A 23,916-nucleotide genomic window follows, 5' to 3' on the forward strand; every position below is an offset into this window, starting at 1 on the left:
TTTAGTTCTGCCAACAGATTTCTCCCTTAAATTACAATAGCTTCTTCAACTTTGTGCTCTCCATTCATTCTAATGAAATGTTTGGGCTGGCAACTTCCCAGATGGTTTGTTACACAGAACCATCTGGGAAGTTGTCATTGGAAACTGTTGGGAAAAGGACACTTTCAAAACATATTTGGCAAGTGATTGCACAAACCATATAATAACAATAAGTAGTCAAACTCTTCCTATAGCCAGTTGGGAAAATAATAAAACATATTTTCCATCGAGAAAAGCCTTCAGTGCCGTTTTTTACTCTTCTTTCAATTAAGAAATACTCTCCAGTTCTGATATAACTGATGCTAGCAGCATCTACATTAACCATTGTTGATTTCGTGTCACTTCTCACAAACATCGTCACACACACTGAGCATTTAACCTCACCCATAGCTCATGTCTTACTGCCAGTAGTTCGTCTAAGGACACAGATTTGTCTGTAACCACAGTGTTTGGACACAAGCACATAGCTTGAAGCCTGGCAAGATGGATTCTCTCATGATTTTGGAATTTCACGCAAAGTTAACATTCAAGACCTGAATTATCGGTTCACCTCAGATTCGTTTCACATGTTTTTTTCCATTTGCACTTACACACTTAAGTTTCAGCACCTTAGCATTGTCTTGGGAGGATATTTGGATTTCCAATGGGGCATCAAGGACTATCTGAAGAACTAAATGTGCAGATAAAGCAATCCATGTAAACTCATTCAAAAAGAAGGTGGCCTTCAAGTAGCCAGAAACAGCTAAATAATGTGTTGATGTGTTGAACTTTTGGTTTCATTTTATTTACCATCAAGGCTGACAAATCTGCTCAACTGTTTTTGCGTGAAGCCTTTCTTAGCGAATGTATAACAGCAGTGATCTCTTTAAAGGACACATCATGTCATCACCAATCAATCAGAAAACAATAGCAGCTGTGAGAAGATCCAGACCAACTATTGACAAACTTGTTGGGAAACAACATAGAGCAGATATGACAGACAAAATATTATGTTTGCATTGCTGAGAAAAACTAGACAGTGACCTACCATAAACAACACAGAGAGCAGTGTTTTAATATTTATGATCTTGTATTTATTAGACAGGCTGCAGTGTAGCTCCTCCACTAGGTGGTGGCTCCTTCATGTTAGTAGTGTAATAATACTAATCAAATTTGTATGTTGAGGTATGATACCACAGACATAATCTCTTAACAAGCAAACTGCGTCTCAGGGGAAGCTTGTTTCACTCGACACACTGGAGAAACCCATCACTCAGAGTCTGCGGTGTGAATATGAAGATGTAACAGAAGCCCTTCTAACTTCACTCTAGACAGATTTTAGAAGTCATGAGGTGAAAAATGTGTCCAACAACAGCACATCTTCAACCCAACTGGTATCAATTGTGTGGACGTCCACACATGTCATTAGGGACAACACATCTTGTGTTATTTTAACACGTCACCCCACCTGGCACGATTTCTTGTTAATGTACACATTATGGTGCATTGTGGGTATTTTGGCTCCATCTACAGAAGCGGCAGATGCTGTATGTTACCAGGAAATCACACCCTAAAACCGAATTCTTGCTATTTCTACTAGGTAGGATAATCCCACCTGAGCGCACCTAAACCAAGATAAAATAAGATGTTCCTTTATTGAGCCCCCTTAGGAGAAATTCAAAATTGACACCTTTACCTCTCCTTTACCTCTGTGATCTTTTCATTTGCAACACAGAATTGAACATACCTTCAACTTCACAGGCTGATATCTAACAAAGGAACCTGATGTAGTAGTAGTAGTAGTAGTAGAAGTGAAAAAATCTTAAAGATCCCCTCCAGAAATATAATAAGACATATAGTATATATACAATAGTATGTTTGGAACAATAATGTATGTCTGAAATGTTTTTTCCACAAAAAGGGTATAATTTCCAGATTATAATCTATGAATATGCAAATTATGCTAATTTCCAAAATTCTCCTGCTGGACACAAGATGTCTCCTATTTCACTGTAAAGTCCAGTTCTCAGTGTATGTGCACTGGTGGCTTTCAGTTATAAATTGCATACTGGACCAGAATTGACTTCCAAACTATTGATATGTGATGTCATAAATCATGCCCCGCCTCTTAAAATCAGATTGAGTACAGAGAAACTTTCAACTTTCAGCAGATAAATGTGCTCGAGATATTAAGGTAAGATTTCCTGTCATGAGAATAAAACTCAAAATGCTTTAAAGAAGCAGAAGTTTTATTATTGTTGGAAAAACAAATTCATATATTTGGCTTTTTTCAGTTTTAATGTCAGAACTTGGTGACTTGTCCATCAAACAAATAGAAAAAATATATCATGAAACTTTATTGGCTTCTTTCAATCTTTGTTAAACCATTTTTCTTACCTTTCTCAACATTTGTTACATTGTATGTTGCATTGTGTGTTTTTAGTTTTAGGGTGGAATGCCGCTTTAAACACTAGCATGTTTCCCTGAAACCCCGACGGAGCTTATTACACCTGGTGCTTGTTAAAAAGCCAGTGCAATCCCATGCAAGGTCAGAGGTCATCGTTTTACGCTACCTAAACCTGCCGCACCTCTAAAAGTCCCTTAAGCCTGCAGATCGATAGCATATGTGTAGAGAACTGTTTTTTTAGACAGTGGGTCGAGACCTCAAAGTGAGGTCTCACAGCTCCATGAAATGGATCCCTGGGTTATTCTGGGGAAATCTGCTGCATTCTACACTGGACTGTTTACTCATCATCTTCTTGTCTCTATTCTTGACTATTAATAACTCAATAAACATATTATTAACAAGTCAAAGGCTATCTAAGCCAGCCCAAAATAATGACTGATTGACAAGAGAATCATTTAAAATTTGGGGGCCCAGCAAGGGGCTCAAATGGGTCACTGAGTGATTCTGAAACAATAATGTCTCTTTGACTTCTTCACCTGTTGAATGTTTTTGTCTCCATCTTTGGTGCTTTGGTATTTCTGCACTGCATCATTCCCTAGATCTCACCTGTCTTTGCAGTAGTGTGGTAGAACATACAGTTGATGAGCTTTTATACATGTATTTGCTGTCTATTACATTTGTGAAGAATTTCTGAAGGTGTGTCTGAAAACACGTGTGGACTCCAGACTGAATATGTCATAACTGGCCGACAATGCTGCCCATGTTCGAAAGCTGCTTACTTAGCATCTGAATGGTTCAGCTGTGGTTTATATATATTTACAGCTTAATTGTAAGTGTCAGAGGTTGAAAATGCAGCTGCGTACTAGTTGAACCAGGTTCAGCTGAACTGCAGCTACAGCTTAGCCGTACTGGCTTCATGTACTCCTTGTAGGACTGGACTTGTGGTGGTGCATTCATTAACAACCAGTTGTTATGTTTGTCAGTTAATTAACTGATCATTAACTCTGTTTCTGGCATCAAACATGAACTGAGGAAGAAGTGCCACCTTTAATTGTAATTACACAATTAGATAACTTTAATTATAGCTTGCCTTTAAACAAACATATGGTAAAAGATTTATTTTAGAAATGAATGACATGATCTTAGCTGTATAGTCTGACCTTGTGCTGAACTTATGATTAATGATGACATTAAACCAGTTAAGGTTTAAGTTCAACCTCCGTCTGACCCGATGTGGTGCATTTAGCTAATGCTGGAGGTACATGTAGGGGATTTAGCAGTATCTTTCTCATTCTAATTCTACAGGACTCATACTGTTGATGGACAAATTGACTGTGGAGGATTCTTATCTTTCACTCACCTGTTACTGGACAGTCTCCATCTCTAGTAGGAAATCCAGCAAGTCTGAGGAATATTCCATCTTTGTAGTCTGTAATTGGTCTGTGAGATTTTTTCATTCACAGGTGTTCATCTATTCATCCTCATCCAGTGTAATCATTCACAGGAAGTTATTCGGGTGAATTCATAAAGAACCCAAGAAACTACAGTCTAAATACCAGTGGTGGAAAAAAAGTACATTTACAATTTTGAGGTACTTGAGTATTTCCATTTTATATTACTTTATTAGAGTAAATATTATAGTTTTTACTTCAATAAATTGTTTTGATAAATTTAGTAACTTACTTACTTAAAGATTTAAATTATGAATGCAAAATATTATCAACAGATAAATTATTATTGATTATTACCATAAAACTTCCAATAAAAGCAGGGTCCCAAATAGATGCAGGTCTCCTTCAAAAGCCTGGTGTGGCTACATGTTTTCACAAATAAACGCAGGTCTCCAATAGAGGCCTAGTCTGGACTTTATAGAAATTATCTATATGTATAAAACCTCTTAAAACCCACCGGGTCGCCTGCTTGAGCGAGTTTTAAGCTGCTTAAAATCGCCTCCACAAATATAAATGTTTAAACTTTTGTCAATATGGATGCTGCGCATCGTTAGATCAGTTAGATCCTCCACAATTCAATTGTTCAGTTCATTTTACGGAAACTATGAACAGTAGTATAATTCATTCTGACCTAATGGCTTGAAAAGACGGGGAAAAAACTGTCTGTCTGTGTCCATTCCTCCATTATTTATATTCCTTTAGTCCGTCAGGGTCCACCGATCAAAAGAATCAAAGGGTTTCTGAGTTGTGAATGTTGTCATGTTAAGTCCGTTGCTCACTGTCTGTATGCTGGCTGCCGTAAATTTTCAGGTGTCATGGCGGTGGCACAGAGAAAAAAGTACAACCTGAAATTTACCGTAAGCTTTTTGTTGTCAAATTTGCTAAACAAAACTGAAGAGAAGCAGCACAGTTATATGACAGTAGTATTTCCATCTGTGCTGAGCAAGAGTTTTGTGCTAAAGGAATTAAACGCCTGTCCCTAATAAAGGTATATAAAGTCATTAAAAATGGCTCCACGGGCTTACAGGCTGCAACATTAAATGGATAATCACAATAATGCATCAATAATTATAATCCGCCCCTTGGCATCTCATAGAGAGTCACAGGATACCCTTTAATATCTGTATGAGACACAAACACTTTCAGCCAAGAGACATAAGTAAACGTTGAGTTATTGTTAGTTCTAAGTTACATAAGTTACTTTACATGTGAGTTATTTTAACCCAAACCACTATCTTTTCCTAAACCTAACCAGGTAGTTTTGGTGCCTAAGCCGAACCAAACTGCGACCGTTTCATGCCACAAGCGCTGAAGGGTTCCGTGTGCGTCTGTATGGGAATTGTGCTAATACTATTGTGCTTTTACTTTTAAATCCTAAAAAATATATACTTTAAATAGTACTTTTTTTAATAGAGGCTGGTGCACCACTGCATGGTAGTGCTGCAATTTTAACTTAAGTAATTGATCTGAGTACTTCCACTGCTAATGACTGACTTTACTTAAACTTGTTATTTCCCACATATAATACTATTACATATACTATAATACACACTTCCCAACTTGTCATTTGACAGCCAAAAGTGCATTTGGGGAGAATGGCTTGCAGCTGTGTTGCATTTTATTCTGGTCTATTCACATGTCTGTTGATCAAGAAACTACTTTTTCTGCCTCTTCCATGATGGATTTCTCTATGTATGATTAATCCTCTGCAAAATGGCAGCTCTAGAACGTCTTTGTCAGTTCTACAGATATCACAAATCCTTTCATTTGACTGCCAGAAAAAACGCATCTGTGCCAATGAGCTGCTAAACAAAAGTCACTGGGGTTAAGTGCTTGGTTAAAGGGCTCTTCACCGCCTTGTTGTGAGTGTGCAAAGTATTTTTTCATCACTGTATTATATTATTATTATATTTATACAGTCAGACATGATGCATGAGATTCTTCCACAGTCTGAAGGGCTGTCAGCAGGTCCGCCTGCAGCAGCAGCACACAAATAGCAGAGCAGTCTATGTTCCTTTGTATCTATTTTATTTGCACACTGCAGAACAGACAGCACAGAGTCAGGCTGAGATGTCTTATGAATCATTTCTGTGGGGACTTTTCTACATTTTCCCTTCAATTTTACAAAATAACAAAATATGCTTTACTTTTAGGTGTGTCTTGTTATTTGAAAGCATGTTCTCCTTGCATTTGATACATATTTACATTTTATTTTCTTTTTACATATATTCATATAGTTTTTACTGAGATGGATCAGAATGCTGAGGATTCATTAATAACCTGCCTTCAGTAAGCAAAGAGGCGAATATAACGATATAAAAACAGAGGCTGTAAAGTTGCATGAATTGTGACCTTCACTGACCTCTATCAGTGACCTGGTTAAACGTTTAGCATTTTTCAAGTGTACATTTTTTCAGCTGCCCATGTACACACACACACACATACAAACGTTGTTATAGACACACTCAGCAAGGACGGCGGCAGTCAGCCACAGGTATTTTTGTGATCAGACTGCGATTGTTCAGGCTCACGCACACTCACTGCCTGCCCTTCATCTCGACAGTAGATTCAGCCTGTCTTTCCATCCCTCTTTACTTCATTCCATCCATCTTTCCATCCCACCTTGCCCGTCTTTCCGTATCCCTGCTTATCCCCATCGGATTGGAAGCATTCCTACTTTGTCTGTGTATCTGGGAGCAGACATCGCTGCTCGCTGTTATAATATAATAAGACTTACTTTGGCTTAGACATAAGCCGAACTGTCATGGTACCAAGACATGTGAAATCCATCGTCAGTGAGCACAAACCTTGTCAGGACTGAACTCACTCCGTGTGCCAGAAGAAATAAGTAGTTTTTATTTTTTTCATGTTTTATTCTTCTCAGTATGTTTGATGGGTTTTTATGTAAAGAAAAAATAATGAAAAAACATGACACACAAGGTACAGAAGCAAAAGACTTACAAGAGTCAGCAGCATAGCCTACTGTGCATACTATTCCCTATATACTGTATGCCAGTCTCTCAAACTTGGCACCACTGGTGGGACATAGAGCCACAGCAGGGGGGCTTCTGAAGGAGGGAAAAAATTCAGAACCACTGCTGTATACTGAGTATCATGAAGGGGTGTTCCCGACTAAAGATTTTGTTTGGTCCCAGCCGTGGTTACTGGGAGGCAGATGTCTTGTCCCACTCTGGCTATGTTGCTCATTCCACCCTGCTCCCCTCCTCCTCGTAGCAGTCCGAAGGTGTAAACCAACCTCCCTGGTACTTTGAGCTCGCAGTTCAGCTACAGTCAGCTAATAGAACCACTAACAAGCTAGTAGCAGTGACTCATTTATCTGTGGCTCACACAGTTAGCACATGCAGCAGCACTGTTGTTGTTTTTCTGTATTATATTATTAGATGACTCCAAGTTTCAAAAGATACCAATAATGTCATTTTTCATCATGATCTGTTACCAGATTTTTCTTTTCCAATGGAGGACATTTTGTTTTGGCTGAAAGTCTTCAATTACATTAAATACATGTGTGCACATACAAAACAAAGGTGCTGAAAATTGCTGAAGATTGCTGAAGATTGCTTCTTATTTGACAGCGTGAAAGAAGACATTTGAAATATACTTACCTGCCTTAATTTTAATAGAATAGAAAATTAACTTTCCAAATAATAAATAAATTGAGGTTCATCATTTATAGTATCAAAGGTCAAAGTTGTGTAACGATTCTCTTTACAAGGCAGAAGCAAACTATTTGTCTGCATATTTCAAAAAAATGAATAAAATAAAATGACTTGCATCAACATTTTTAAAAGCACTATTAACTTCACATTACACCTTTTTAATTAAAGTGACACCTGCTGTTACACAGATGATAATGAATCTAATTTGTAAAATAATCATGATTATGTCATTTCAAGTCATTCAAGATTTGCATTTGATTTGCTTTTACTTTCTTGAATGTGCAGAGAATAACTGGCTGTAGTGTTTAAAGTGGGATCCACTGTGGCTACATGTGAATGTCTTCCTGCCCGCAGGATCTACAGATCTGTATTTCAAGGAGCTCAGTGGTGGATTTTTCATGGAGTCCAGAAATTCTCTCTGTATCTTGAGGATTTGTGGCGTCTCTTTTCCTTCTTGATCCTCTCCTCCTCCCCTGCTCTCACTCTATTTCTCTTTCTTTCTTACCCTGCTCTAATTTTGTTTTAATTCCTCTTCTATTTAACTGGACTTTCTCCTGTTCTGATCCACCCTCCGTTGTCTCCTGCAGCTCAAAGAGAGACATCAGAGGACTGTCGGAGCTGTCTGGAGTGTTCCCGTGACAACGGCTGTGTGCGTTGCCCCGAGCGACTCTTCCTGTTCCTGCAGAGGGAGGGGATATCTCACCATGGAACTTGTGTCCACGCCTGCCCCAATGGACACTACGGACAGAGAGGGAAGGACATCAACCGCTGCATGAGTACGTTTTAACTAAAAGGGTTGTTTCACCTGCAGAGATCTCTCTGACTAAATACATAAAGTCTTTGCTGATATTGAATCTCACTCACATTAGCACACATGACTCATTTGTCTTGAGGCCTGAACTAGTGTAGGAGGGGATTTTATTTTGTCAGATGAAAATAGTTTCACTAACAACACACCGTTTACACATTTGGACAAGTTCCTTTATTGAGATGCACCTTGCTTAATTCATTCCAGAAACATACTGTGCCAATGAAAGGGGAAAAAAACAAGAAGTTTCTCTATTCCAGACTGCATACTAACCCATCACTACTGGCACCCTTCCACCTGAAAACAACATTAAAATCTTTTCTGACCTGACCTGCTCTTAGAAATATACCAGGAACCATTCTGATTGGTCAAACCCTTTACCAGAAAGGCTGCATTCACACTCATTTAAGATGCTTTTAAAACTTTACCTTCCTGGAAAACCATACCAGCACAGTGCCAGTTTTTGCCAGATGGGTGTAGTTTAGACTCTGTTTATATCCAGGTACACAAAACAACATGCTGCAGTGACTTAAATAGAACGCTAATGGGGGCAAGTAATCAAGGTAATGCATGAAGGTCAACAGCTCAGACAGTGGAAACAAATATTTAATAATATAATGGATATAGTCATATATTATATGATAATTTGAGTCTGGTTAAGTTAAAGCAACTATTTCCAACTTCCTACCAATAAATATATTAAACCATACTACCTCTCATCCTTAAACTGACATCCTTTCAGTTTTATATATTATAAAATATCTCGCACTCTAATGTCCCACCCCTACATCCTGTTTAAACAGGAAATACATCCCATTAAGGAAGTAAAGATGCCATTTCATGTGGCCTTTCTTTTTGACCCGTGGTTTCTGCAGCATTTTCCTCCCTGCACAATCTGGACCATCTGGATTGTTTTAACAGCTCCATATTTCCTGTCTGTTCTGCCCACCTGTATCTCACCATCATGACTAAAGTGAAAATCAGGCTGAAAAAGAGACTGCGGTTTCCTCCAGAATGAAGTGTTTATTGACCGGATGTGTGATGGTCTCCCTCCTCCCAGAGTGCCGCTCTTTGGACTGTGAGCACTGTTTCAGCCGGGACTTTTGCACCAAGTGTAAGCCTGAGTTCCAGCTGCACAAAGGCAAGTGTCTGACCCACTGCCCAGAGGGAACCTTCGCCCACCAGACCGACTGCCTCGGTAAGTAAACACACTTCAACTATTTCATATCTGAAGAACTTTAATCAACTATGAGTCTTATCAGAAAGCAACAGCAATTAAAAGGAAGTCAGAAAGTATTGAGAGAGGAACTGTGGGTTTGGGTCTTCTCATGTGATCTGTTGACAATAAGAAAAATACAGAATGAAACTAGCCTTATCCATTAAAGGTTACCCACGTGTCTTACTCTGTGTGCTCACAGGCACACTAACATTATGGCTATCAGAGTTTTGGGGCATCCTTTTTGTGTTCACTGTAAACATCATATCCTCATTTTAAAAAACACAAGAATAGGCCCTTATACCAGTTTTGATTAAGCAGAAAATGCTAATAAATGAAACAAAAACTGGGATCCTGCAGCATGTATAAACACCTCACTGTCTGCCATGTGTGCAGATGCACCCTAACCAAAGAATTATGATGATAAATGATGTAATGGTGGACTACATGAAAAAAGGTGAAGTCTGACACTAACAAATTCCATACAACTACATCAGATGTAGAAACCACATCAGAGTAGTGAATTCAGCCGAAAACAACACTATGCTCATCTTGACTTGATGAGGTAACTCAGTCTGTACAGACACTGCTGCTGCATGTGAAGGCCAAATATATGTCTGCACACGTACTGTTAGAAGCCTGGATAACGTTAAAATCATGTATACCGGAAGATTAATAATCATGTGTACTGGGAGATTAATAACCAGATTTCTATGTGTTCCATATAAACTTCATGTTCCCCAGGAGAAAGTCGAAACCAAAATTCTAGTGTGAATTTAAACATGCGACATGTATCCTATTTAAACTGCTGTTTCAAGTTGCTTTCTGTTATGAAGGTGAACTAAAAGCAGTGCCTGAAATGACTTTTGTCCACATGAGTATCCTTACTTCTAATTGAGTACCGCCACCTTTTGGTGAGCCTGGCCGTACCCACCACTGAGGTTGTGCTGCATTAGGGTACTGGTACCTTTCTGGTCCAATTCAGGCACTGACTAAAAGTGTGTTTATGAGAGACATAAAGGTACTGTACACGACTTTTCCAACTCTGGTTTGGAAATAAATCTTTAATTTACTGCGTGGGTCCATAATCAGCCGCATTATAGGCTGCAATGGCTGCAACGTAACCCTTTGTAACAAATGCGCCCATCAAAGTACGTCCACTAAAAGTGCAGTGTCTGTCTACAATTTGGACAGGATCCCTACTGACACAGACCTTTTTATTATAGAGCGAGATCCTTTTTGTTTAACCAGAAACAGCCCGTAACCTATATCGCTATCACTTGCCACCAGACTCTATTGATAAAAACAGTAATTTTACCTCGGTCATTGCTACACACTTCATTCAGACTGGACAGACACAAAATATAACATTGCAAAACAATATTTCCAGTGTTCCAACAATCACCAACTCTCTCTCTAAATCCCTAATTCACAGTCACAGATGAGAAAATAAGGAGCCTCTTCAAAGCCAACAGTTTTATAGGGAAAGACTCACATCCACATGTGTGGCTATATCTTTATATAGCGATAGCTGTTTACTGCTATATTAATGTTCTAAATCTCACATATAAAACCTTTAATCAACAGCAGACATGTTCCTGAAAACACCTTTCCTTTTGTCTGTGGCCATTTCTCTGCAGTGTTTCCTGTGTGGATGAGTATTTCATTGGTTATGGTTTGTGGGTTTTTTATCTTACCTTAAACAGATTTGAATCCACCTGTTTAAGTAAAGTACAATTTGTTTGAATGAAGACCATGAAAAAGGAAAACAAACCTTGAAATAATGTTTAAACCCTTTCAGGTGGATCTGATAAGTGTTAAGGAAGTGAAATTATTATAGTCAGTAAACTTTTTATCACATGATATCCTGCTGACAGCTCAGTGGTACGTTCAAGCTACAAATTCTACCTTTTTTGGGGACATTTTGTCCTGACATATTCAATATTTTCTTCTGATACCTGATTTGTATCTCCTTCTGGTTCTGATGAACACTCATCTACTATATTTTTTTCTCTTCATCTATTTCCCAGACAAACCTTTTCTGATATGGAGCCAAACTTTGAACACAACACACGATTTACGTTAAAAGTCTTCAGAGAACTTTTAGAATTTATCTTTATATCTTGTTGTGTATCATCCCACCCTTCTAAGTAAGTGAGATATATTGTTGAGCTCACTCATCATTCGGTGCTGTTCAGGACTCCAGATTCCCCCTCTGCTGTCCACCTGCACCATCTGCAGCTACTGTTGTTTCTTGGCAGCGTGACCACATCTGGTTTTCATGGTGATGTTAAGGTTTCATGTCTGACTGTTGGTACACACCTCAAGCAACTCCAGAAAAGGGTCACTGGAAATCTATTCATTTTATACTCAAAATCTGACAATGATAATGATGATTACCAAGAAATGTTGTCCCATCTTGGCCGAGGTTGCTGGTTTTTCCGTTGCGGACCTTGTGGAAAAATTTGCGTTGACTGACTTTATGGATGACATCACTCATCAGCAACCAGTCACTACAAGCGTAATGTCCCGTGTGCTTAATGCTTCAGCTGGCATTCATCTGTCTTCAATGATAACAGTGTGGTTGCCAGAGGTCTGAAGAAAACATTAGTCTTCATATATTGTTAGCACTGCATGGGTTGTGGTTGTAATTTATTAATTTATCTTAATTCATTATCTCAGTCTTCGAATTTCTTCAATTAGGCTGAGAAAGTCAAACTTAATGTTAAAAGTCTTTATTTAGTCAAGCATATAATGGTTACAAACCTCTGAACCTCACTGCTTCTTCACTTAAAAGAACTTATCTTTTCTTTGACCATTTTTTCATCTTTAAGAGCACCTTAAGGCTCCCTGGATCCATCACATGTGTAACTGGTTAAGTACTTGGCTTCTATAATCCCAATTTTCTTTTTGTTTCTGACGTTGAGATATCTTTTAATCAGTCCATCTCTTCTCTTAGAGAACTGTCTCCAGGCTCCATTGGGAGAGTGGAGCGACTGGAGCGCCTGTCTCCGTGACGGTGTCAACTGTGGCTTCCGGTGGGGCAAGCAGACCAGGACCCGGGGGGCTGGGCAGTCCGGCAGAACGCCTGAAGAGAACGCAACATCACTTTGCCCATCCTACAGCAGCGAGACACAGAGGTGCAGGATGAAGAAAAAATGTCCTACAGGTGAGAGGGAAGGAGTGGGGGATATGGATGGAGATTGCAGGTGCAGAAAGATGTTGTCATTATATATACTTTTTGAATCAACCACAAACAAACTGCAGCAGAACTTGCCTGTTTTTAATGAGTACAGCAATATCACTGATTATTTCAGTTGATTTATTACATTGGACTGCCAACATCTGTGGATTCCCTGCATTGTTTGGTCTGGTGTTATGTGCTGTGTTGACTCACTTGTGCAATTTATAATGCCAAGTGGGAGAGTTTGGACCCTATAAAAAAATTCCAACATGTGCTACTTCTAATTAATACTCGTAGGCTGACGTTAACAGTTTTCTCCTTTCATGAAAAAAGCCGAAGGAAACTTGCTTAATTTTTGTGATTTCTGGTTTGCTGCAGACGAACGTTCACAGGGCTGTGATTCTTGGTGATGTAGGCCTAATAAACCACAGAATGCACTCTGTGTGGATAACATCCTGCTGTAACGTTGTTGTCACTCTGAATGGTCTTGGATGAGGCTAAAGTTACTGACATTTTTTAACTTAAGCAGGATGACACAATTTATCTGTGCCTTCCGTTGTTGAAAGATAAATCAGTTTTATGAGATAGATTTATTTTATTAATCCACAATGGGGAAATTCTTTTTTCACTGTACTTTTTACACACACAGCCCCAAAATACAATCACACACACAGAGCTTGTACAAATGCAAATGTGGAGAGATGGGGGCGTGAAGGGCTGCCAAGTAGTGTTGCCCAGGGAGCAGTTTGGTGCCTTGCACAAGGGCACCGAGGCAGAGCCCAGGAGGTGAACTGGCACCTCACCAGCAACCAATCCACACTCCAAACTTTGTTGTGCTGGACTTGAAGTGGACACCCTCCCTACGGACTGAGCTACTGCCACATTGTGGTTATGGTTCAAATTTGAGAAGTTTAGGCACAAAAACAACTTTGATAGGTTTACGTAAACATGTTTTGGGTTCAAATTATTATTTCATCGTCATGGTTACAATAATAACCACTCGGTTGACATTAGGGAACAATTGTGGTCATGGTTAAAATAAACCAAAACTGACTCAGGGTAGTAAATGGGAAACAAACAGCGGCGTAGCATGTTAAAGTCCGACTTTTTATTTACTTATCCATCTACCCCAATCTGTAATAACGTCACCTGACTTCTTCCTTTGCTCACATTATAATTGCTACAGCTGCTAGGAGACTTTTTTAACTTGGACATAATCATGCTGTCTTTGGGCACTTGCTGAAACGTTGTAGTGCTGTTGACAGACTCATGGCTGTTGATCCATTATTCTCAGCCGCTGGCAGGGAACACTCGGGACATGTACAGTTCACATGTTTTGGTTGCGATTTTGTGTTTGAATCACTATGACACTGTTTAGGAACATTTGTTTATGGCAAATGAAATATGACACAAACATGGTACGACCCAGAGTTTCGGATGACAGCATGCAGTGGAACAAGTAAAAGGCTGCGGGGAGGAAACCGCTTCAAAAATGTTTATCTGTTTTATTAAAATTAAAAAGTAAGAAATCCTATATGGGGTCAATTCCAAGAGATTTTTGTGACCAAATATTATGGAGAAAAATTTAAAAGCAGCGTTACGTACAAGAATAGTTGTGAGTTACAGTAGAGGATACAAATCACACTATTTTAAAATCAAACTAGGAATTGATTGATATTGCTGTTTGCATCATTAGAGTTTACTGTGCAAACATCCTCAAAGGTGCAGAAACTTACTGAGGCTTTCAATCCTGAGCCCCGGAAAAAAAGTTACAGAAGAGAAGGGAGCAAGTAGATGAGGAGAGCGATAAGACTCTTGTATGGCCACCTTGCTCAGCTCCCCGTGGCTAAAAAAGGACTTGAATTTCTTTATGTTGGCTGGTCCACTGCGAGATAATATCTTAAAACATCACACCTCCTTAGCTCCATCAGAGGTTTATGCTTTTATGTTGCTTCCATCCATGGATATCCAGATTTGGTGTAACTCACAGAGATAGTTAGTTAGTGTAATCATGTCCAGGGTGTCATGCTAATCATGTGTTCTGTGTTTCTGGCGGTCCAAAGGATCCTGAAAATAGACTGCAACTGCAAAAAAATATTTTTGAAAGCTCTGTGTTGTGGAAATGCTGTCAATACTGGTTAAAATTGTATTGAAAGAACAAACACACAGATTATGTAGCCTCTTATTCTTTCATGCCCTCATCAGCAATAGAACTATTGTATTTTGAGACAGTGTCTGGCTCTTGTTTTTAACTCTGAATTAAATTAATGATGAACTTCATACAGATATTCCAAAACATTAAAAACTACACTTGGCAGCGGTTTCTGTTTTCCCTCCAAAACCAAGTTGTTGTTGTGACCTTTTGATTGTTCCATATTTTCTTTCTCTTACACAAACAGCGCAAGAAGCTGTGAAACATTGAAATAGTGCGGAGGAATGTACAGAGCTGTGTTTTTTTTTCTTTTTCCAAATTGGTGAGAAAGCCAACAGTAATTTCTCTTTAAAGCTCTGCAAATATTGTCTCGTTTCAGTGTTTGTGTGCCTGCCTGTGTGCTTTCCACTTATTCCACAATGGAAGGCATGTCATTTGAAGTAATTATCATTATCATTGTCAGATCGTATGTCCGGTGGCATTAGCAGAGGAAGAAATCCGATCCAGCAGGGTCTGGCGCAGAGATCGGGCCCGTGGACCTAATAGCGCACATCTGGGATAAAAGGGTGCTGTGGCATCTCCCTGACATTCCTCTGTTGTTCCAGATTAGACGGCTCTAGTCTTTTAATTCCTGCTCTCTTGTTGTCTTATTGTTTTCAGATGAGGAGGAAGGACGAGGTCTCATCTCCCATCCACTCTACCTCCTCTGCTTTTCTTTCTGTCTCTTCACCGATGGCAGCAAACTGTCATGAGCTAACGGGTTTGTTGCTTGTTTTCCTGGCAATTTAGCAACATCTGACATAGGCAGTTGAGATGTTACGTTGTCAGGGAATGACTTGGCAACACAAATATATTTCCATTTGTATCCACCTTATCTTATCAACAGTAACTTGTGTTAAGTGTTTGCCCAGCTGGCAGAGAATCCTAGTCACAGGTTCAAGTCCCAGTCAAAGGTGAAGATCTAGTGGTTGCAGGTGGTGCTGTCCTGGCTCTTTGCAGTAACGTGTATTTTGGGTTTGGTTTTGAGAAGCATACTGGAAGCTTGGCAGTTCAATTCCTGGGCCAGCAAGATAAATCTGAGCAGGTCAAGTCTTTATCTCTTTGGCATTACCACTGATGACGTGCTCTGAAGCATAGGTATAGATGAAACAATAGTCTACAGCTATCCTAGCATCTCTGTGAGGTTGTACTTGGGCACAGTGGTGCTTTGAGCTAAATGCTAGCACGTGTCACTTGTTAACGTTTGTTATTTAGCACTAAACACAAACTAGCTGAGGCTGATGGGAATGTTGTTAGTTTTGCAGGTATTTGGTCATAAACCAAAGTACTGGACAAAATAAAATTGTCAACCTCATTGTGGCGCTAAAGTAACAGTTGGATCAACAAAGTCATCAGGAGACATTGTCTAGGAAACCGTATAAACTGTATATAACTGGATGAGCTAGAATTTTGACCTGCTGGTGGTGCTACTGGAAAAGTCTGGGGATCACTAAAGTCCTTAGGATTTATCCCCTGGGCACTGTTAATGTCTGAATATTGTCATCACTACAGGCATGACACTGGCTTCAATAAAAACTCATACACGAGACATGCAAAGAACCTAAATCTCTGTTCACTGTGAGGGCTTCTCCAAAACTTGACATTATGATCTAGCTAGGTCTAGCTCATCAATAGCTATATTTAAAAAGTCCAGTGTGTAACATTTAGGAGGATCTATTGATGCTGCAGGTCGCCTTCCATGCAGTCCGCCATGTTCAACCGCTATGATTAGCCCGGGCAAACCAAACACTGGCTATAGATAGGAGTAACACACTATTACACAACTTCACCATTCTCATGCCCAGGTCGTCAATTACAGACACGAGCGGTGTTCAGTTAATTGCTATCTGCAACTTCACTGCTAGATGCCACTAAATCCTGCACACTGGTCCTTTAGACCATTATGTTACAATTTAAAAATAGAAATACCCACAGATGGTTGAGCATCCAAGGCTTCTTACACTGAGGATAGGATAAGATAGGATTCTCATTCAGGAGCCTGCAAGACCTTAAGATCCCAGGTTTTTATTCCTTATTTTATTTGATTTTATTGATATTCACGCGTCAGGAAGTGCAGGCGTGAAATTATCCTTCTGATTACTGTTCTGAGGCTAGGACCCAACACTAAATGTCTGAGCTTTTACTTTTGAGAAAAGGATCTTTTTTAGATTCTTTTCACTATATTGTTCCCAAAGGTCATTAATGAACATCTATGCAAATAAAATTTTTACCTCCCTTAACTGTACATGTGATTCCACTGGTAGTTATTCTCAAACATCAGGAAATAATCCAAGAATCCAAACATTTGGATACTTTGCTCAATTAGCCTGTGAGTTAATAATATTGATTGAATTTGACCGTAAAACCACCAATAATCCACACATACCATTCATCACGAACATGTCGCTGAGTGGGATCACTACCTCCCCTTCCACCTACTTATTAAAAAAAGAAGCTTAAAGTATTTAATAGAATTAACTTCCTTGAGCTCTTTGATGTTCCTAAATCCTGCCGTAGCACTTTTGTCTCTGTTTTCTTTTATTTGTTTGCCTACTGTTCTAACAAAGAAACAGAACAGTGTCAACATTTCAGCTCAAATACTTGACTTCACAGCATTTCAACTAACTCAATCACAAAAGGCGGGTGTCAGATATATTATTTTGTCTGAGGACAGTTCGGTTCAATTCACTGCTCACACTAGAGGATCGCTGATGACAGATCAAGTGTCTCTGACAACAATTGGGTTGTTGCAGGCCATGATTACAGTATAATTAAATGGGGGCATATTGACCCTCTCACAGCAGTTAAAAGGCACCCTACCTGCTGAGGTGTGGATTCTGTGGCCCTTTCAAACACAACTCCTGCGATTTTAGAAGTAAAAAAAGAGTTTTAGATATATTCAGCTCATGAACAAAGCAGCCAAAACAGATGATAAGAGCCCAAGTACTTTTATCCATTGAGGTTTAGTACACCACGAATAACTTAAAAAAACATGAGCTGTGTAATTGTACTCTGTCCACATGTTGATAACTCAGCCTTTTCTTGGGTTTGGGCTGCATATGTATTCGTAAAAGGACTTTTGCAGCTACAGACACATGTTTGGTGTTAATGTGAAAGCTTATTAGTTGTATTTATGGTGGTGATAATCTCTCATAGTCGGACTGATTTACTTGAATCCCTTTTAAAGAAAGAGAGCGGCAGCGCAGCTCTTATTTAGGACATGATTCATTTCCCTTTCTATAAAATTGAAGGAAGCTGCATAGCCAGAGTTTTATGATGCAGTGCAACACGAATGTAAACTCGAGGGAAACAGTGGTCGAGGTCCAGCAGCATGCATCTGTCTTGCATCTATATTACAACAGGCTAAAACAACTGCGGCTGAGCCCCCTGTCAAACGTCCATCCTTCATTATTATTCCATTAGTGCTGGAGTGTTTTGTTTTTTTAAATTCTGTAAAGTAGAAATGAATGGATATAAGTCATAACACCAAACTAAAGTCTCTTGTGGCTTGTTGCCTGGTCATAACTTTTGCTCTCTGAATGCTGAAAAAGTAAGCAACACTTAATTCATACAAGCGATTCCTCTTGGGAAGAGAATACTGCATCTGTACTTCAGTGTTTAATGTACTAAATGCAATAAAAATCAAGCACACTTGGTACAGTCCCACAGCACACTCATGGTTCTGCACGCTACAGCTAGCTAGCCAAAAACATGTTCAGAACACAATATGAGGCTCAAAATAAAACACAGAACAGGGCTGTCCACTGGGATCACTAAGTCTTTGAGTTTGTCTATACCAACTAATATTTTATTGTAGTAACCCAATGACCCAATATGTGCACTCACTTGTAAATTTTTTAGAAAAAACACAAGCATATATATAAATAAAATGTGCATATTTTACACATAAATACATTGCAACAGGAATTGCATGCAATTTTTAAAGACTACTGCCAAATCGAGTGGCTGCATCATATTCACATTTTGTGGAACAAAGGTTTTGATCAGTAGCAAACCTAGTATGCATGTTGGCATGGACAAGGACTGGATGGCTTACAGCAATGGTGCTGGCACTTCATATTTTCACATTATCCCCTACAACAGTGGTTCCCAGCTTGGGGATCCAGACCCCCACTAGGAGTCACAAAGTAAATCTGAGGAGTTGCGAGATAATCGACAGGAAAACAAAAAATATATTTGCCGCACAGAATCCTTTCTTCAGACCTTCATCTAATCTTTGCCTATTTTTGTCTTCAGGCTTTTAAAAACTACACAAATAAAACACACACACAAAAATCCCTCTTTGGTTGAACTGCTCACAACCCTCTGACACACACAACGGTTGCTGAAGGGGGTTGCGAGTTGACTCTACTTTGTTTTAACAGAAGAAGCAGAAGCTTCAGTCCTTCACCTGCCTCCTTCTGAAGCCTGACAGCTTCCATTACAGCTGGCATCCACCAACAGGTTCTTAGCTTGCAGCTATAAAAGGACCCGACAACCTTCTGGCCGCAACTCTCAGCAGCGTTTTTGATTTATGTCCTGTTGGATCTGCAACTATATGGCCATGACTTTAAACACATTCTACTGAAACAAAACAACAAAAGTGATCGAGTAGAACAAATTCTCCAACAGTTTAAAAAAAATATTAAAAACTATACGATTTATATACAGTTGGACTACATTATATTATTGTCTTCTATAGTATGTTATCAATTTGTATAATTTGTTTACAAGAGTTTCTCCTACAGCTGGAAACACAAGAACAACATTTTGTCAGTCTGTGATGTTAACAAGCGACATTTTCTGGAGCAGCTCCATTACGACTGAATAGAGACCACGTGTGACTTTATCAGGGGTATTTTTGGAGGGACACAGTGATATTATCCAGGTCAGTTTTTATGGGGATATGAGCTCATTTTCTAGTCTGGCACTCTTAGCCCAACAATAAAATTCAGCTAATTTAGGTGTAAAGGCATGGCCTGGGGCGTCCTGGTGGGCCAGCATGGCATGCATCTTGAACCGCTGTAACCATGATGTTGAGTTCAAATCGTACTGGGGACTCGCATTGTACGTCATTACCCCATTTCCCGTAATTCTCTACTGTCAAATCAAGCCAAAATGTGATAATGATTATTTCAAAAAGGCTTAGCTGTCTACTTATTGTGCAGTTAAATGGAGGATTAATGCAGGAAGGCGACATTTATACATTTTTCCGTTTTCTTATCCTGAAATCAGCAGAGACATGAGACATCAACTGCTACTGAAGCATCCCTCAGAACACCAACCAGAAACAAATGTCTTTACCAGGCTGAGTCAGAATTCAATAGAATAAGATTATTTTTAAGTCGATGCCATGAGCAGAATACAGCCTTGCCCTCCCTGCCCTTATGTGGCCATAGTGATACTGGAGGATATACAGGGAGGTCTTGTCTTGACGCTTGTCTCTTGAAGTTGGTGTTTGAATGCGATGTATGTCAAATGTACATATAATATTTTAACTTTATGCTCAGTAAAAAAACAATATGTTTGTATGTATCTCTCATCGTACTTATGTGTCTGCACTGTAGGAGACATGGCAGAATCTGTAAAGTTCTGTGGGTCTGTAGTGATGGGCCAGTCTGGCTCAAATTTCCAAGGCCAGTTGTTTTCTTTTACCACAGTCCACCATCGAGAACAGATGTGCATCAGACAAAGTGGGTACTTCTGGCAGCAGGGAACTATCATGATCTAAATTATCCCTCACTGAATTCAAACCTGTGGAGCCTGTGGAGTCCACAAACCATCTGAGCACTGAAGTGAGTTAATTCAACTTCAACAAGCACAGACACAGCTACTTTAGAAGAAGATTTACTTTATTAATCCCCAATGTCCAGTTCTTTCTTCACTTTCATAGGCCTTATATACAATCACACAGATAGACATGCAACTGTGGAGAGGCAGTGGACACATGGGCTACCACGTAGTTGCACTTAGGGGTTTGATGCCTTGCCAGTGGGCATGTTGGCAGTGCCCAGGAGGTGAACTGGCATCTGTCCACCTACCAGTCCACATCCATACTGTGTCAGTGCTGGACTTTAACCAGCCATCTCTGGGTAACATGCCAAGTCCCTACAGAGTTAAAGTATTATAGTGATGACGTCCCAAAGCTTTCTAATGTTTCTTATGTCTTACTTAATTTTTCAGTACCAGTGTGTCCCATTATTGGGGAAAGCAATTTAACATCTCAGGCGAAGAAGACAAAATGATGGGCAGATACTTTAAAGTCATGATTGTCTTGTTTCATTTCCCAGATTGTGCAAATATGTTTAATATGTCTAAAGCAGAGGTTCATAACTTTATTATTTTGTGCTACGTTTAAATGCATTAACTCACCAAAGCTAAACCAAAGCTGAAATCATCAGCTCATGCAACTTAATTCAACAACATAAAATGGAGTTGCAGTAGAGAATCACAGAGAACTAATGTTTCTTTACGAGTGCCATTTTCAAAAAAATATTCCAAAAATAATTTTGTTTAAAATGACATTGTATTACATTTATTAAGCAGTGCAGTATGACTTGTTTAGGACTCTGGACTGGACCTGGCACTTACTGGTGACATGCAAAACAATGACTTTGTCCCACCTCCTTTCATGCTACTGTCAGAATCATGATGAATTCATGTCCCATGTCTTTATCATGTAATTGTAACATTTAAAGATAATTTAGAAAATATATATTTTATCCTGGTTATCCAAACAAACTTGGATAGAGTGTGTAAGCTTTTGGAGCTATTAGGGGTGTCAATTTTACAACTCAATATCTCTGCCATATTCATGAGGGCAGAATCATTGATACTGGTTTACATTTCACATTTTACATTCACTGTACAATCTTATATCCACCAACCAGTCAGATTAATCCTGCTTGACAGAAAGGGAGGTCCTTTAGATTACACTGTTTCAGACACTGCTACTTTAATATGCAGTCTATACAGTTCAGTGGTCCTCTCATCCAGCTACACATGGATCTGGGTAGAGCTTACAGTGTAACACAACACAGACAGCGAGCTAAAGTACATTTTCCCAAGTATCATATGTATTAAGTTAACTCATAGCGATCCCGGTGCAGACATAGCCTCGGGCTGTCTTCAAACCAGGTATTCATTAGAGAACAAGGAGCTCGCTGAACACTGTCTTGTTTCTCACTTTCACTCCTTTAATGTCCTTGATGTATTTTAGAGGCAGGCCTACTGTAAGTGAAAGCTTGTAATGAGATTTTTTATTTTTTTTTGCCTTGCAGAGACGTTGTGGGCAGAGATGAGAAAAGTATGTTTCTAGGTGGATTCCAGGCATTTTCATGAGGTTTTGTGTTAGTGTGACTGATTCAATTTGGCTGGATTCAGTCCATTTCAATGTACTTTTATAAAGTTTTATCAGACCATCAAGAATTTAGAGATTCAGTATGTTCCACAGGTGGTGCTTGTATCCGCTGTTTTGAAGTACGGAATTTATCAAAGATGCCCACCGTTCTGCCTCTGTGCTCATTTTGCAACTCGCAGGCGTCTTTCGTCCTAAAATAATTATTCTGCACGACACTTCCTTCAGCTCTTATCTCAGCGCGCCTGAGAGTTGAAGCTACCCAGTGATCCTTGAGAAGACCTCATTAAGACTTACTTGATTTGCTCCTAAAATGAAGACAGGTGGAAATGAAGACCTCATCATTCTGCACCGGCTGTGGTACATCAAGCCTTTGGTATAAAGTATGAGAGAACGTCTGAGTTGGTAAACATTGGGTGACATTCCTGTTAGTGTGTGACCATATATGTTGTATATTTGGGGCAGCTGGGGCTCAGGAGGTACAGTTGGTGGTCCAAAGGTCACATGAGAGGTGAAACTTGGCCCCAGGTATGTCATAGATCACTTTAGGGCTTGTATATGGCTGATAATTGAATAATATTTATTGACATCTGGCTTTATTAAATGTATTGTTTGTCAACTTTGGGCTGAATCATATCATTATGGTATGATTATCATGACCAAATAAAAGATTCTGAGAAAGCTGTGCTTAATAATTTATTTTCAAATATTGATTTATTTACAATATGCTGTAGACTTCCCATCACCATCAGCTGTAAGTCTGCCTTGTGTTTAGTTAACAATGTTAGCATGCTAACACACTAAACTAAGATGGTGGACTGGGTAAACAGTATACCTGCTAACAACAGCATGTTATTGAGAGCATGTTAGCATTCTTGCATTAGCATTTAGCTGAAAGCACTGTAGTGCCAAAGTTCAGCCTCACACAGATGTTGGCGTGGCTGTAGACTGTTTTTCTTGTTTGCTTCAAAAGGGCAAATACCCCTTTACATCAGACAAGGGGCAAAATAACTTAATTTATTATCCAAATGAAACCTTGCGTGTTTTATTTCCAACACGGCTGATTCGATACAGGAGCTACTTTTTGCTTCAAATTCGTACAAAGGCACCCAGTACAACCACTGCTACTGGACACCCAGCAGCTCCAGTGGAGCAGCTGAAGTGCAACCTAGATATTTCCAGTCTGAATTAAAATCTGCAAAAGTCAAAGTTGTTTGTGTAATCTGTCAGCTACTGTTGCTCTACTGTACCGTGTATTTGTAAGGGTTCACGTTTGTGTGTGACCCCACAGTTGGTTTCACTGTTCCCAGGAAGTGTGTGTGTTGGCCCACATGGCTCCACGCTTTATTCTAACTTCATGTGGATTTATCATCCGTTATGCCAATGTACAGTGCTTTTTCTTCCTACTGCAACATGTGGTTCTGAGTGTGGAGTGTTGTGCAAGGAGTCAGTACAGACTCCAGAAGATAACACCAGCATTTTTTGAAAAATCCTCTTGCTTTTCGTCTTAGTCCAGTAAATTTTAGCCCTCTGAGACGTGGCCACGATAAGATATTATTTTGATTTAAAGGTCCAGTGTGTAACATTGAGAAGGATCTATTGGCAGA

The 23,916-nt window shown here is 39.4% G+C and overlaps 1 protein-coding gene across 1 annotated transcript in view; it reads left to right on the forward strand.

Annotated features, from left to right (window-relative positions):
• rspo4 (R-spondin 4) overlaps positions 1–23,916 on the forward strand; it is a 38,743-nt gene that overhangs the window by 3,638 nt on the left and 11,189 nt on the right. The window contains exons 2-4 of the mRNA XM_035661199.1: positions 8,141–8,329; positions 9,422–9,559; positions 12,537–12,746. Coding sequence (XP_035517092.1) covers positions 8,141–8,329; positions 9,422–9,559; positions 12,537–12,746 — 537 coding nt within the window. The remainder of the gene's footprint in view (positions 1–8,140; positions 8,330–9,421; positions 9,560–12,536; positions 12,747–23,916) is intronic.

The sequence above is a fragment of the Morone saxatilis genome, unplaced genomic scaffold, assembly GCF_004916995.1.
Source record: "Morone saxatilis isolate NCDOM2014 unplaced genomic scaffold, NCSU_SB_2.0 Contig18, whole genome shotgun sequence".
In the NCBI taxonomy this organism is placed as follows: Eukaryota; Metazoa; Chordata; class Actinopteri; family Moronidae; genus Morone; species Morone saxatilis.